This window comes from Gnatocerus cornutus, chromosome 8 (assembly GCF_029298725.1).
Source record: "Gnatocerus cornutus isolate USDA-ARS CGAHR chromosome 8, icGnaCorn1.1, whole genome shotgun sequence".
In the NCBI taxonomy this organism is placed as follows: domain Eukaryota; kingdom Metazoa; phylum Arthropoda; class Insecta; order Coleoptera; family Tenebrionidae; genus Gnatocerus; species Gnatocerus cornutus.
This window is the reverse complement of record NC_142240.1, coordinates 9,802,173-9,818,345: the sequence shown is the minus strand read 5'-3', so window position 1 is coordinate 9,818,345 and position 16,173 is coordinate 9,802,173. Positions and strand designations below refer to the sequence as shown.

Sequence of the window (16,173 nt, the reverse complement as noted above, 5' to 3'; positions counted from 1 at the left end):
TTTCCATTGAACTAATGTCTTCTCGATACCATTTGGAAACCCATGAGCTGTCACAAGTTGAAGCCAAGCATTGGAAAGCGGAAGAATTTGACAAGCTCTCAAACAAGTTCTTGTAATGTGTGTCAGAGTGACTGCCAGACTGCATGGCCCAACTTCTTAATGCCTTTAGCGATATCATCTTTCATTTTTCATATCCATGAAGCGTTTTTCGGCTTGTAACACTTCCTCTCTTGTAATTTATTATTTTCACGAAACAGAACCCGCTGCTTCGGCGGTAAATCATTTATTAATCTACTTTCATCCGCAGAGATGGTAATTAGGGGGAAGATTAGCGAAGTAACTTTCCGTTTTATTGCTTCGATTTGGAATTTTGTTTAGGAAGTTGAAATTTTCGGGTCAACGAGAGCAGTGTTAATGCCATGGTCAATATTACTTTCTCGATGGGTGCAATGAGCGCGGTTAGATGTAATGGCGATTTTCGTGGCAATGACACAAAAAACTAGTATTTTGTAACGTTTAGTTAGGAAAAGTTAAACAAATCGAAGGAATTAGGAGTCCAAAGAACTAAGAATTAGTAGCCTCAAGCTCAAGTAGCTAAGGGCTCTAAAATCATTGAATCCTGTCCTGACCGAACAAAACGGGCTTCAAATTTGAAAAGTAATTTTACTTTGCCACTTTTTTCATGCAAAACTTGTGGTCGGCTAGATGTGGATGAGTTAGTTATGTTAGAAAACTTTTGGTGTATTACTGGTTGCCTATCCACAGCACTAGTAATTTTGAAACTATATAAAATTGTCTAATAAAATAAAAAACCAGCACCATACGGTCATATCTTTTTATTAAAGGAACAAAAACTCTAAAATGACTACAAAAGGCAATAATAAATGAATTCATATCGGTCTCTATACATAACCTCCAAAAAAAGGTTTAGAGAAACCATAATAAAAAATAATCACAAACTCTATTATAATAAAATTACAATTTTAATACTGCGAGTTCTCTTGCACGTCTTTCCTACTTTCAGTCACAATAAATTGCACATTGGTCGCAACAGTCTCAACATCAGGTTTCTGAGTCCCTAAGTACCTACACATGAGATCAGAAATTCCAGGATTGAGGGCGTATTTCTTTTTGCCCGTTCTGATCCTAGTCGCGAATAAATCATATCTTTCTGTTTTCTTCCACAAATAATAAAACTGAACTAATTCACCCACGTGTCTCGTCGTTACTCTGTATTTCTGGATAAGGAAGAAATTTTTGCCAAAATTTAAAAGTCCTTTTTCAAAATTCCGACACTCTTCTTCGCTCCAAACGCTAACTTTGTCGGGGTCTGTGCTATTGCCACTGATTACATTAAATGCACTTTCGACGTCGTGGTGGTTTTTCTGGAGGATGTATAACGCTTGTTCGTCGTCGCGTAAATGTGTTCCCATGGGTAAAAGGAGTTTGGTAATGGACGATATTCGTTTTAGGAAGTCTTCTACGCTTTCTGAGTCAATGATAAAGGGGTCCCATAGGAGCTCATCTTCGTTGGCACACTCCCCAATTTCGCTCAGAAATTTGGGAATCCGAGCTTGATAATGGTTCCCAACTCTGACCTTTTTCCTATATTGCTCAGAATTCTCACTATCATCCGAATTTGGCTCAGATTTTGTGGACAATTGGTCGAGAGACTCTGTGATTTGTTGCTCCTGCTCACTGCCGTAATTCCCGTTGATTTTCGACTCGTCATCCTCCAAAGGCACTGAATTTTCCCCGTTCTCTTCCTCCAAAGACTTAATTTCTTGTTCCCCACCAGCTGTGCCACTCGAAGAAGAACTAAAATATTTCGTGGAAGGCCCGCTGTCGTCGTCGGAAAACGAAGCTTCTGCCATCATGTTCTCACTTTTCGCTGGGAAATTCCATTTTTACTTGAGAAAAAATTGGTCAGCACTAAAATATAGCCACATTTATGCGAAAATATTTATCGAGGTTCTTGTAAAAATAACATTTTGGTATTTAAGAGACGAATATAAAATACAGGTTTTGATTGCGATATCGTAAATCTTATCGTAAAAATAAATAAAATTCGTGTTGAGTGCTTGGAGCATCGAGATTTTGAGGTTATAAACAAAGCCGTGGCGCCAAATTTAAATTTAACTTGTATTAAAAAAATTACAAATATGAGGAAAATGTTACGCTACTGTTATCGCGAATGTCTTCCAAGTTCATCGCATAAATTTCCATACAACAGCAGATTTTGTTTGATACATTCAAAATTAAATTAAATTGGTTGAGTTATGCAACCAACAATACAGTAATTTGATGGAGGAACAATATTATTTGAGTTTTTTTTATAATAATTTTGAGCTCTTTTTTTGTACTTGGGTAATTACTAACAAAACGAAATTAGTATCAAACGAAAGATCGGAAGCTGTATAAATATAAGCTGTATAATGTTAGAAGAGTTTATACTGCTTTACCGTTTGCTATCACAACCGCGTGAAAAACACTTGGAAAGCTTCAAGGTCGCGCATGCTTTGAATCGCCCTGCCGGATACTTCTGCCAGGAAATGGTGAGGCACACCAAATTTTTATAACAGTACAACTGCTTCTGATGTTTCATTTAATATCGATTTCATCATGATACTACATATTATCCTAAGTGTTCTATCCATACAGCTAGAGCTTTATTTCTTCAGTTTTGTGCGTTTTGTTTTAATATCCAATGAATTCATTTTTATGCATGTTTTAGAAACGTATGTAATAATAATAAACCACTCCTTTGGATTTCTAGCCAATGAAAGAACAATTACGAACCAGTTGGTGGCTTGGGCGAGTTTTTTGATATGAAAACGGTTGCGATAAAAACAACGTCAACCAATGAATGCATTCTTTTTTGGGTTTTAATACGATTTTAATCAGATTCTCCATTTTATTATGAATAAGGGTGGATCTTATTTCCAAAATGTCTCTTTTAACATTAATAATACTTTTATATGATATCTCGCATTTTCAGAATGGTTTACGTTTTTTTATCCACATCCGATACATTAGGAATCCATAATACTACTGTTTAGAGACGTCTTGTGTGGTCAATAAAACACTAGTGTCTTATATCGTGTTTTCTTAAGACATTAATTTATTTTTTAATAATTATGAAGAAATACAAACTCTTGGTTAAAACTCTTAAAAACACACAAAAACTTCTTACAATGTACGATTAATTATTTCTCGAAAATAGTGCGTTTCAGATTGTTTAAATTACCAAAAATACAAATAAACTGTGATAGATTTACTTACAAACCTAATAATTTATTTATATTTTGTTGTAGGTAGGTATGTACCTATTACAGTCGCGACCAAATACTTTTGATCATTTTATTGATATTTTAAAAAATTGCGTGTAGTCTCTGGTACTACCTATAGCATTACTGTCAGATTGACGTGGAAATGTCAATGAATAGGTACTCTCAACAGTGACAATAATAATGAAATTAACAAAGGATACTTCACACTTTATGAAAATAAAATTACACTGATGGCTAAATTGATTTGACCACGACTGTAAGATTGTTAATGGTTGTATTGAACCACTACGCTTTAATTGTTATCATGACAACTTTGGATTGAGTACGAAAAAGATTTATTTTAGGGGCTCAATTGAGTCCGTAAAACAGCTATTTTTCGGAGAGTATTCTTAAAAGTTTTTTTGTACGAGCCCATGTTAAAAGTTGTCATTTGAGCAATTTTGAGCGTTATCCAAGCAATTAAAAATATCACTTTTAGCTCTACAACTAAAAGGAAACAATTTTTAATTCACTAAATTTAGTTACTTTTTTACTGTGAAATAGCCTGGAAAACGAGCGAAACTTGTTAACCCATTTGCAAGGTTTTAAAAGACGAAAGCCTTTATATTTTCATTATATTAATGACAAGTTTCAACAACTGTAAAAATCCTCGCCATTTTACTCTTGGTGGTCGGTAAACATAACTCTTAATTCGTTTTCCAGCTCTTTAGAATTGTCTATTGTGTTCTCTGCGGCATAATCCGAATAAGCCCATAATGGTAGCAACCTAAAGATATTAAATAATTTAGATAAAACCATGAGACTGCTTTGTAATGTACTTTTCATCTGGAGCTTCACCAAAGACATCTACTTCTCCCATTGGTAAGATTTTGGATTTCTTGGGACAATAACCTTCGCCTTTAATTCGGAAATAGCCCTTAGTATGGCGTCTTCAATTTCTGTGGGTAGTTTCTCGTTTAAACACATTATTATTATTACACATTTTGAAAATTCTGGTATCTAATAAATAAGCAGTTGTTTTTCTTTCCCAGAGGATGTGTTTTAACAGATTATAAATGAATTCTTATACTGTTCCAATTCTTCTAACGTTTTTATGGCACACAGTCCTCATTACCGCAAAGATTATGAGGGTTCTCAAAAGTGCAAGTAACCCCATTGTAAATCATTTTCAGGTACCCGAAAGTGGTCAAGAACGAATTTGAGACAGGGCCGGGTTTAGAATAAGTATTTAATTGGAATTAAAGTAAACACAATTACATGTTTGTCCTTTCTCATTAATTAGAATGAAATCAATCGCTGTTGCTTTCAGTGAAATTGTCATCACAGTCGCTTTCCAAATCAATCACAAATTTGGGGAAATTAGGCGACACAACTGTCCTCAACTTGTTGAACATGTTTATAGTAACCTCAGTTGACATATACCTAGTAAACATTTTATGGCTTAAGTCAAACCACCCATAGAAATAAAACTGGGTGTTGTAAACTGCAGCCGACAAACTTCTAGGTAGAGGGTTGACCGATAGTTGATTAGGCCCGGACTCATTTCGTGCTCATTTATGGTCTCCAATCGCAAGTATTAGTACTGCCCGGCCCTCTCATAATGTGGCCATAAAATTTACTAGGTATATGTCAACTGGGTTTACTATAATACAGTTTCTCCACAAATCGAGTCCAATTTTGGCGGCTTCTGTTCGAATCATGTCCACCACGTTCGAGCTTAAATTTGAAAACTTGTTCATCTTCCGAATCGATCTCTTCAGAGAGCTCCAAATTAATTTGATGGGGTTCAGAACACAGTAATAAGGAGGCAGTCGAAGTACTATGTGGCTCTGTTTCTTGGCCCATTCGTCATTTTAAAAATTTTTTGGAACATCCAAATCTTTAATTTACTATTCAGTAAAAATCAAAAGTGTAAATAAATCATATAGGTACCTATTAAATTATCATATCGCCCGTAAAATGAATCACAAAACAAATCAATCGGAAAATCAAAAATAAGTTTGTTGCATATTAGTACTGCTTGGGCGGCAACAGAATTGAACAGAATTTGTCGATGTAATATTTTATGCATCCGGTCCTGTTAAAACCTTTCTGGACGGTCAAAACCGCAATTTATGAGGGGTATTGTGTGAGTTATTAGCGTTTCTAAGGGTGGTACTGTCATAAAAACGTTAGAAGAATTGGAACAGTATATATCATACCATAATGTTTTATTTTATGTTTGCTGTCGCGGTTGGGGATAAAATTTTGTATTGCATTTAGCTAACGCTCTCGTATCTACCCTTTTCTTTCATTTTTTTTGGCCGATATATAAATAACAATTTTATTTAAAAATAAAATGCGGCCAACCTTCGGCATGCCCCGGAAAGGTTTTGAATAAAATAAAACTCACACTAAACATTTAAAATACATCATTTATTATCATGTTTCTCACCGGAGGCTCGACAAGATTCATGAATCTATAGTTTGCATGACTTATATAAACATAAACAATAGATAGTACTATCATTATGTCTTACAATTTAAAACATTGATTCAAAACATATCTACCTGATGACTTATTAACAGTGTTAATGTTAGCATGAAACAGAATAACAGTAGAGGTTTTTCGGTAGTATTGCTCTAAGAACTGAATAGACAACAAATAGTGTGAATTTGAGCCGTTGTTATTGCTCTAAAAACTGAAAGAATAAAACAAACTGTTATTCTGTGTTTTTGAGCGACGCGCCGGTTGTTGAGCTAAACAATGGTTGTCACAATCGGAATAGAAAAAAAAAGTTAATTTTGAATTCCTTATTTACAATGGAAGATGATTACGCCTAACAAATTACATTTACAAAAATTTAACTTTATAAAGTTTCACTATCACAATATATTCATCCGAGTTAAATCGCTTGAGCCATATGCGATGCAACTCACGAATATATTTGTTGTTTTTTTATTAAAATAATATGTTTCTTCCTCAGCAGACATACCTTGTTTCATACAAAAAAATATATTTAAATATTTTGTAGGCGATACAAAATATTTAAGTATTTGTTTTGATTACTTTGTAACAAATCCTATCAATCAGTCTTAGTTTATAAACACCAGCATACTATTTATAAAAAAATATTACTCTAAGTATCGCTCGTCATTCATTCATAAGTTTCATAGAAGAGTGGGATCTTGAACAGAAAATGGGACATGATATGAAAACGGGTGTAGTCTCACGGAAAACAATGACTTTTTTTCAAACAACTTGTTGGTAACGAGATATGTAACATCTATTGGAATATTAAGTACACGCATATATCGTTATAAAAAAGTAAAGGAATCCTTCCGACAAAACAATTCAACAATCTCCATAAATATAAATAACAAATGAAACGATTTAGGTAGTATCTCTAACCGTGCTATAATAAAATCTCTTAGAAACTCGCAAAAGAACAAGTAGAAAAATACAAAATCTGTGATACACTTCGAGCTTTTCTTTGAAATCAGAGGCGTTTTTTCGATAAGGTCGCACCTAACAAAAGAATCGTTTTGGCATTGTTAAAGTACATCCTGGATCTTTGGCACGTGTTGCTTACGGCGAGTGTTAGGTTACCCTTTGTGACCAGACGAACTATTATAAATGTGGTTTATTGTCAGTCACCTTAATTTGACAATTTTCTTTTAAATTATTATTTACAATAATAGCAAATTTTTGTTTTATTCGTGTTTCAATTTAAATAGGTGACTATCTGTGTGACTTAAGCGTCTGCTGGAACCATTTCGTTTTTGTGAAGTGGTGTTACTGACGGGGAACGTTCCAGTTCGGGGGTTACTGTCTCACAGTTGGAACTGCAAGGAGTTAGGATTGTGGGGATGAGACTCGCTATTTCGGGGCTGTTGGTTCCGGCAGTCTCTTCATAAACCCTCTCCTACAAAAACAGCACACATTCTCTTTTTTTAACCCTGTAAAGTTTACCAACCTGTGACTTGTCGTACTTCAATCTCTTCCAAATAAATTGCTTCCTATCAACGTTTCCCGGAGGCGCGTTGCCTTCATTTCCCGCCGAGTAGTAATTGGGATTGGAAAAGCTCCTCCCGGTAGCATACAAGTACTTCTTCTTCCCTTTCTTGAACAAGAGGAACGCGACCAGGATGATACACAATAAAATGATGCACAACATTGGCACCAGCGTCATAATGTAAAATTTCGAATTAGTGTGTTGCTCATTCGTGTTCTTCGGAGAATCAAATTCCAGATCGTTAGCAGGGTTGTAAATATCATCTTCGTCTTCATCGTCATAGTCACACTTGTAGTGTCCTCCAGGACACTTGTTTGGTACCGGCGATTTCGGCTCGCCGTCCACACATTTAACAACATCGTTCGGACAACCACAAGTGTAATTCTTCAGTTTGAAAAAGCACAAATAGGGACATCCGCCGTTGTTCATCGCGCAGGGGTTCCAACCCAACTGGCGATTTCCCGTGACGATGGTCAAACCCATGGCCGCTTCCAAGTGAGATCTCACGGTAACTGCATCACTACCGGACGTTTTGTTAGCGCGGAAAACCGCCTTCTGCATCCAATCAGTCCAGTAAATGTGATCACCAAACTGAGTAAGAGAAAACGGATGAGTTCCTTGAATCTTCAAGACAATTCTGTTGGTGCCATGGAGATTCGACGTCTCGATTTTTTCAGCGTTTAGTTTAGCGTCGATCCAATACAGTCGTTTTTCTAAGAAGTCAATCGTAAGACCGATTGGGAAACTAAGTTGTTTATCGATAAGGACCTTCCTGGATGAGCCGTCAAGGAAGGATCTCTCGATCTTGGGGTCGTCTCCCCAATCGGTCCAGAATAGATAGCCTTTCCGCGGGAACACAGCGATGGAACGAGGATCTTGAAGGTCCGTTTTGATGATGGTTTTTCTGTGGGATCCATCGATTTTGGCTACCTCGATGACTTTATTTCCGGTGTTGGTCCAGTAGATGTTGTTAGCGATCCAGTCAACGGCAATACCATCAGGTGATGATAAGTTAGAGTGGATTATGTTGTGGATATCTGAGAGATTGAACATGTTCACACTCTGGATGACATGATTGCCAATGTCGGTGTAGTAAATGAGTCGTTTCTCCCAGTGGTAATCAACATCGATGACGTTGTTGACATCATTAATTGACAGGGTAACATCCCAGAGATCCTCCGTGTCTAAACTAATTCTGTTGAGAGCAAAACGAGTCGCTAAAAGAAGATAACTCGAAGGCTGTTTCTCGCATTGTTTGGGGTTACTTTTTGACATTTTTATTCCAGTGGGACAAGCACAGCTAAAGCCTTTCGAGTTGCGGAGACAAAGATGAGAGCACCCTCCATTGTTGTTACCACAAGCATTTTCAGCAGTATTGTCGCTTTGCACGGAACGAACATCCATCAAACCATCGAGTTTGTCTCTAATTATCATTTTATCAGTGCCGTTGGTTTTCTCAGCGCGGTGAAGAGCCTCAGTTTGCCAATCAGTCCAATAGATATGGTTCCCAACAACCACCAACCCATATGGATGTGGGGCTTCCGTTATAATGACTCTGCGGTCATTTCCCTTCAAGTCGCTGGACTCGATGGTATTGAGTTTACCATCGTTCCAGTAGAGTCGTTCGGTGGGACGATCGATAGCTAATCCATTGGGCCAGATTAGATTCTCTGTGATCAATGCCTTGCGTTTAGTACCATCCATTTGGGCAACTTCAATCTTTGCTTTTTTGCCCCAATCAGACCAGAAGACCAGACCGTGGTGGTAATGAAGAGTTATCGCGCGCGGATTGTCTAAATCTGTACTGAAGAGAACCTTCCTGTTGGAACCATCAAGTTCTGCGACTTCAACACTGTTTCTTTCACCGTCAGTCCAGTAGATCTTGCGGCCGGTGGAATCCACCGCGATGCCATCAGGAGTTTGAAGATCGTGCATTATTATCACTTGCGACTTTTTACCATCGGAAGTGCTCTTCTGAATGACATCTTCAGCTTTGTCAGTCCAGTAGATTTCACCAGTTTTTCGATCCACGTCGACAGAAGTTACCAATTTTAGTTGCGGTAGCGGCAAGACAACGTCAGCAGTGTATGGAACATCCAAAGAAATCTGTCGGATTACATTCCTATGCGCTAGAATCAAGAAGTTAATAGGACCATTAGCACACGTTTTGCCATCTTCTTCTAGTTTAATTCCGGTTGGGCAAGCACACGTGTGGTTGTTTTTTGGTCGCAACAAACAGAGATGGCTGCATCCACCGTTTTTGTAGCTACAGGGTGTTTTGATAATCTTTCGGTTTCTGTGGAAGACGCGAACGTCCATGAGACCTGTGATGGAAGAAGCTAATACTGTTCGATTTAAACCGTTGTTTTTATTGGCTCTTTCAATGGACAATGTTTGCCAATCAGTCCAGTAGATGAAGTTGCCAAAGACGTCGAGTCCAAACGGATGAGGAAGCTCTGGACCTTCTACAAGAAAAAGTTATGTGCGGAGACGATAGTTTGTTACGTACCAATAATAATTTTGCGCTTGCTGCCGTCGAAGTTCGAACATTCTATAGCTTTTGTACCACCATCAGCCCAGTAGAGCTTGCCGTTACTATGGTCAATTGCAAGACCATTGGGCCACGTTAAATTACTGCTAACAATGACAGTCCTCATAGAACCATCCATGGCAGCTCTTTCAATCTTTGGAGTGTCGGCCCAGTCGGACCAAAACATAAAACCACCTAATATACAGTTTAATTATTTCTTCAATAAAAGAAGAGTTTTACCGATCGGATCAACGACAATATCGCGAGGTTTATCCAAATTATCCCAAACAAGAAGACTTCTTAGTTTACCATCAGTTTGCGCCACTTCTATTCTTGCGGTATCAGTGTCAGTCCAATAAATCTTGTTAGTTAACCAGTCAAGGGCCAAACCAGCCGGTGTTACTAACACAGAAGTCAGATACTTCTCAAAGATGTTAAAGACTTACCAATGTTGGTGTTGACGATGACTTCTTGGTTAGAGCCGTTCCAGAGAGCGCGATTGATGGTGTCCCGCTCTACGTCGGTCCAGAAGATGTAATCAGTTTCAGAGTCCCAAGCGATGGCCACAGCGGACTTGACACCATCCACTGGAATAACCTGCAACTTCTTGGTTAAAACAAGGAAGTCTGAAAATGAAACCAAACCATCTGATGTTGGTGCGCCGCGTTGTTATCCAAATGCTTGATTCTGAGATCTTTTTTCCGGGCAAAAATCAATAATTTGTCTGGTTTTTGACACGTCTTCTTGTCAGACTTAAGCTTTTGCCCCAATCGACACACGCAAGTGAAGGATTTCTTGTTGGGGAGACACATGTGGGCACACTCTCCGTTGTTTATCCCGCACTTATTTGTATATTTTGGTTGTCGTTGCGGATGGTAACTGTGAATATCCATCGGAAAGTGCAGTTGCGAGTGTATTGTTCTTAACCCGGCTCCAGTAGCTTTGTTTGCTGTTGAAATAGACTTGGTGTGCCAATCGGTCCAGTAAATAGCATCCTCGAAGATGGTCAGTGCGAAGGGATGTGGTAGCCCTTTGCTGATGACCTTCCTCCGGTCATTACCATCGAAAAGAGCGGTTTCGATGACATTGTGTTTGGCATCAGCCCAGTAAATTCGGTTAGAAGTGTAATCCAGCGTTAATCCGTTAGGCCAGAAAACTGACTCGTTGATGATGCTTCTTCGGTTGCTACCATCCATTTCGGAACGTTCGATCTTGGGATTGGGGCCCCAGTCGGTCCAAAACACCAGAGCTTCGCCAGGATGGACTGTTATAGCTCTTGGTTTATCAACATCATTTCCCGCAATAATAGCTCTTTGTTTTCCATCAAGAGTAGCTACTTCTATGCGTCTTGTACCAGAGTCTGTCCAAAAAATAAGATCGTGAACCCAATCGAGAGCCACACCGCCAGGAGATTGAAGACCCCATTTAATAATGTCGGTGACTTCAGAACCGTTCAGAGTCGCACGTCTGATGACATCCATAGACACATCAGACCAAAAAATGAGATTCTTCTCGTAGTGGTAATCAAGAGCGATCGCATTGTGGAGACCTTTCAAGATCGCAGTGTATTTCGAATTACTCAAAGACACCTGTAGGTGCACCTTTTCATTAATAATTACCGGAAGTGAAAGTGTTTGTTTCTACCTGTCGGATATCAATCCTATTGGCAAAAAGAAGAGTTGGAGGAACCCCTAGAGCTTTACAAGTCCTCAGGTCCGGTCGAAGAACATAACCAGTCATGCATCCACACCGGAAGCTTCCAGCAGTGTTGTTGCACGTTTGTGAGCAGACCGGATCTGTGGCGTAGAGACACTCGTTGATATCTTCACACCTGTGAAAATGATTAGTGAATGGTCAAAGAGTGTGGAAATAACTTACGTCACGCCATCGGAAGCGAGTTTGTAACCTGGTAAGCACGAACATCCTTTCGATGCATCGACGTTGGTGATGCACAGTTGGGTACATTTCGTATTTTTTTCGCATTCTCTTTTAGTGGGACATTCGGTTTCGTCTTCACCTTTTGGACAATCTTTTTTACCATCGCAGACGTGCTTGCGGGTTATGCAGAATTCCGTGGCGTTGTCGTTGATACCAGGGCCGGCACAGGCAAATTTCGATTCATCGCAGACTATCTCGCATTTAGATTCGTCTTCGCCTTGGGGGCAATCATTGTACCCATCGCAGACCCACGTTTTCTACAAGAGAATTGTAGAAACTATTCGATTTTGTGACGAAGTGTTACCAAAATGCAGGCCCCGTTGCTGCAGGTGTGTTCATCCGGCGAGCACGCTTTAGTAGTGGAATCATCACAGTTCGCTTCATCTTCGTTTTCTTCACAGTCTTGTTGCTTATCACATCTGTATCTATCAGGAATACACTTGCCGCTGTTGCATCTGAAAGAATATCGTCGGAAATGTTTTTAGTTGTTTTAAGAACAAACTTGAATTCTCCAGCTACGCAATTTCCTGGTGTTTTCTCGCAATCATCTTCGTCGCTCCAGTCGCCACAGTCGTCGTCTCCATCGCATTTAAATTTCAATTTGATGCATTTCTTCGAGGCACATTGGAACTCTCCGTCGTTGCAATATGGGGGAGTGATATCTAGAAACTTTCTTTTAGGAAAGTAAAAAATGTGGTGTTAGAAATGTACCACAATCACTCTCATCGGAGCCGTCAGAGCAATCGTCTTGTCGATCGCATTTCCAACTCAAAGAAATACAAGACTCGTCGCTACATTCAAACTCATTTTCAGAGCATCTAAAAAAAGCAGTTTTGTCAACGATGCATCCTGAAGTTACATAAAAATTATATTTAAAAGCAAAACAGCAGATAATGGGAGATGCGTTAAAGTGGCACTGGAGGCGGTGTCGATCGATGGAAAGAGGGTGGTTGGGTTACTATGGAGACCGATGCCCCAGCCAAGTTTACCTGTATGGCGAATAAAATAGATGTATTATTTTGTTCGGGTGAATTAAAAATCGCCATTGTTATCGAGTTAAGTTAATAGGTAAAAAAAAATAGACAAAGGAGGAGGAAATGGGGTCAACTTACCCGGTTTTCGTGCAATTTAATTCGTCTGAAAAATCCTTACAGTCGTTGTCGGTATCACATAACCACGTCTTTGGTATGCATAGGCCATTGGCACATTCAAACTGGTCTACACTACAATTTACGGCGAAACCTAGAAATTTTTACCATTGGTACACGCGATGGGACGTCTATTTTCCTGTCACGGCGAAAAGTTTAACATTAAACTCACCGCAATGTGTTTCGTCCGAGAAATCTCCACAGTCGTCATCACCATCGCACAACCAGTCTCTTAGAATACATTTTCCGGATCCAGGACACCGGATGAAATTTTTGGAATTTTCGCATTTGGCATTTCGTTGAGACTCAATCTCTCCACATTCTAACTCGTCTTCTTCGCCTTCACAGTCCTCCTGACCGTCACATCTTTGGAGAAAAAAACATCAAGCTTCGTATTCTCTTAATTTCAGAGTTCTAGGAAATTACTCTACCTGTATTTCTCGTCAATGCAGGTGCAACTCCTCAAGCACAAATATTCACCAATGTCGCACTCCCCCCCGCAAGGATGCCCGTGTCCTTCCTCCAAAGGCTGTTCCTCTTCTTCCTCCGGGAACTTTAAGTGGAGATCCGGATTGCCTTTCCCTAGAATTCCGTTTTTTGGTGGTAATCTCCCCATTCTTCTAGACCCGTGATCTGGGAGCATTTTCTCGAATCCTTTCCCTGTTATGAACCCAAAATCGAAAGGATATCGGCTTCTGTGAACCCCAAGTCCTCTATTGGGGCGACCATCTGGATACTCAATCCGCCCTCCGTACATTCCTCGGTTTGATGGACGATCCATGTTAGGAGACGATGGTAATCGCGACATATCCTGGTGGTAAAAAATTGGATACCCTGATGGGTACCTCTCAAATTCTCTTATTGGTATAGAGTAAGGTACCACAGGATACGGCTGGGGTACAAAAATCCGTCGATGATTAATCTGATCAGGACTCATTGTAGTCCTAATTCCGTGTTGTCTTTGGCCTGTAGCATAAATCGGTTTGGTTCCTGGAGGACGCAAGGAACCAGAACCGTACATTTGGCGGGCAGCGCCTCGATGCGGAGGAGCTGTTATAATCGGACTTGATGTAGCTTCTCCTGTACATCGCACTGTAAACAATTTTTATAATTGTGGAGAGAACTGGTTAAAGTATCATTTAATTAAAACGCGTCTATAAATAGACGCTTTACTTTATGAAATTAGTCGGAACAAGAGTGTTGATAGTGAAGATTTAATACTTTGAGCTGTAAATAAATTTTATGAGAGTGTGATCTATTTCGGGGTTTTTGAGAATAAAAGGTTAAAGATCTGAGATACACATTTAAATGCATGGTTGTAAATAAATTTGCTTCATATAATTTTCCTAATAATTTAGGCGCATTCACCCTATTTCTCGGAACAAACTCTGGATTAGTTTTACGAGTTTGATAATTTTTTATCTTGAAGTTAATTGGTTTAAGTTTTGGATAAACAAATTTTAATGTGTAGTCAGTCAAATAGTGGCTAATTGAAGAGTGATTCATTGCAGTGAAATTTCCACTAGTCTTTCACACGCTTTCAATCAATTTATCTGCAACTCGGGATTTTCCACTGGTCACATTTTCACTCAGATGACATTTCGGAAACACATTTTCGAGGTGTTTTGTCTTACTAAACTCTCGCCGACTTTAAAACAAACGTTAAAAATTTTGAAAATCAAAATTTTACTAGAAATCTAATTTCTATTTTCGTGCCAATTTTTGCGTTTCAGTTGTATAAATACAGGCTGTGTTGGAAGTCGCAAATAAACTCTGAATCGTAAAATTGTTCGCGTAAATGAACAGAGAAATTAATTGTTATTCTTCAAGAGCTACTAGTTCTTATAATAGCAAAGAATATGGTTTTCCGAAGGAAAAATAAACGGAGGTCGGAAATACTTCAAAACCAACACGACAATTTCTCAAAAATGAGAGTTAATTAAATGTTCTTCCAAAAATAGATTTGATTCAACTTCCTTGACACACCCTGTATTCATAAAAAAATAGTTTAAGAAGAAGATAAACAAGATAACGTCGTGAGAATAATTAAATAAAAATGGGGCACCAAGGTAGAATTCAAGGTATGAAATTTAATTTACTAATAGACACAATTTTGCTTATTTTTTTTAAATATCCTAATTTGAAATATGCAATTAAGCACCGCCTCTGATTTCCGCATTTTTCTCTAACTAATTAAAGTCAATTCATCCTGTAAATCCTCTTGGAACAAGTTAAACCTCTTTTTAATGAAGCTGCAAGTAATAAAACTTCATTGCACAAAGTTCCCTTTCTGAAAACAAGTTATCAATTATTTTAATAACATCTTGGCAGATTTCCTCGTGGAAACATCTAAACAAAAATATTGCACAATCTCCATGAATCCAAACAATAATAATTTCACGGCAGAGGTCGCATCTAATAATAAACATCCGCTCCCACATTTAAAAATATTTTGGAAAAATTTGGAAGAATGAAAATATTGCGTAACATTCAAATCGTAGTAAACCGAGTTTGCGGACTAGCAACCCCTCAATGAATGGTTCATTCAGAACAAGGCGAGGCCCACTGAACTGATCAATATTTCGCAACTTTCGTTTGTAGGAAGTGGATTTGACACCGGGTGTGACATTTGGAAATTAGTTAAAAAAGCGAGCTTTTAAAACTTACCACTGCTGACTAGATATCCAAGAAGTAGAATGGTAACACCCCCAAAGGGTTTAGTAAAAACTCTCATTCTTGGAACTAGAGGGGTGCTCACACCCTCTTCGTAAAATCTCTTCTCTTATAGCTCGACATTTGCGCTCCGAGACTAGATACTAGGGGTGGGTCCTTCCAAGTTCCGCACAATGTTTTTTTCACGATTGTTGCACTATAGCCCCATTGTACACAACACTGGTCAAAGTTGAAGTGTTTTGAGCAATTAATCGATTTGAAGATGTAATTTGACGCGCACGTCCTAAACCGAATCTTCAGCGAAACTGCGAATGTATAGAGAGGTGGAAATTCATCCCCTCTACATCCACATTTCGCGATTTTTAGACATATCGGCGTCTCTTTCCTTCTTCCGAAAGCTGAGACGGCGCCGGCGCCAATCTCACGTCCTACGCTAATTTTCAACTAGTCGCTGTTTGCTTCAGATGACTTCTTCTTGATCAAATAATGGTAATGATTTCTGAAAGCTCGCCGACGAAATTTTGTCAACGTTACTATTTTCGGCGACGCCGAAATAGCGCTTCATTCCTTTTATTTCGGGAGAGGAAACTGCAGGAATT

The 16,173-nt window shown here is 38.7% G+C and overlaps 2 protein-coding genes across 3 annotated transcripts; both read right to left on the bottom strand.

Annotated features, from left to right (window-relative positions):
- Positions 1–944: 944 nt before the first annotated feature.
- Positions 945–2,119, bottom strand: LOC148169618 (mesoderm induction early response protein 1-like). The gene has a single exon (XM_088043387.1). It carries the CDS (start codon positions 1,875–1,877, stop codon positions 984–986), a length of 894 nt encoding a protein of 297 aa, XP_087899513.1. The 5' UTR covers positions 1,878–2,119; the 3' UTR covers positions 945–983.
- A 3,565-nt stretch (positions 2,120–5,684) lies between these two features.
- Positions 5,685–15,737, bottom strand: Lrp4 (LDL receptor related protein 4). 2 transcript variants are annotated; one of them, XM_088042901.1, is made up of 15 exons: positions 15,569–15,737; positions 13,333–13,993; positions 13,074–13,267; positions 12,866–12,995; positions 12,465–12,571; positions 12,256–12,415; positions 12,058–12,208; positions 11,694–12,010; positions 11,460–11,646; positions 10,460–11,416; positions 10,262–10,412; positions 10,056–10,217; positions 9,795–10,010; positions 7,247–9,750; positions 5,685–7,195 (listed from the first exon to the last, which is right to left on the bottom strand). In XM_088042901.1, the coding sequence occupies exons 1-15, from the start codon at positions 15,633–15,635 to the stop codon at positions 7,025–7,027; spliced, it is 6,135 nt and encodes a 2,044-aa protein (XP_087899027.1). In that variant the 5' UTR covers positions 15,636–15,737; the 3' UTR covers positions 5,685–7,024. The 2 variants fall into 2 exon arrangements, with proteins under 2 accessions (XP_087899027.1, XP_087899029.1); XM_088042903.1 differs by having other exon boundaries at positions 10,460–11,404.
- Between the last annotated feature and the right edge of the window lie 436 nt (positions 15,738–16,173).

Coding starts and splice junctions, on each gene's coding strand:
- LOC148169618 (XM_088043387.1), bottom strand. CDS start 1,877: ATGATGGCAGAAGCTTCGTTTTCCGACGACGACAGCGGGCCTTCCACG.
- Lrp4 (XM_088042901.1), bottom strand. CDS start 15,635: ATGAGAGTTTTTACTAAACCCTTTGGGGGTGTTACCATTCTACTTCTT. Junction 12,416..12,464: donor CTCCGATGAGAGTGATTGTG/GTACATTTCTAA, acceptor GAAAGTTTCTAG/ATATCACTCCCCCATATTGC. Junction 10,011..10,055: donor TATTGTCGTTGATCCGATCG/GTAAAACTCTTC, acceptor ACTGTATATTAG/GTGGTTTTATGTTTTGGTCC.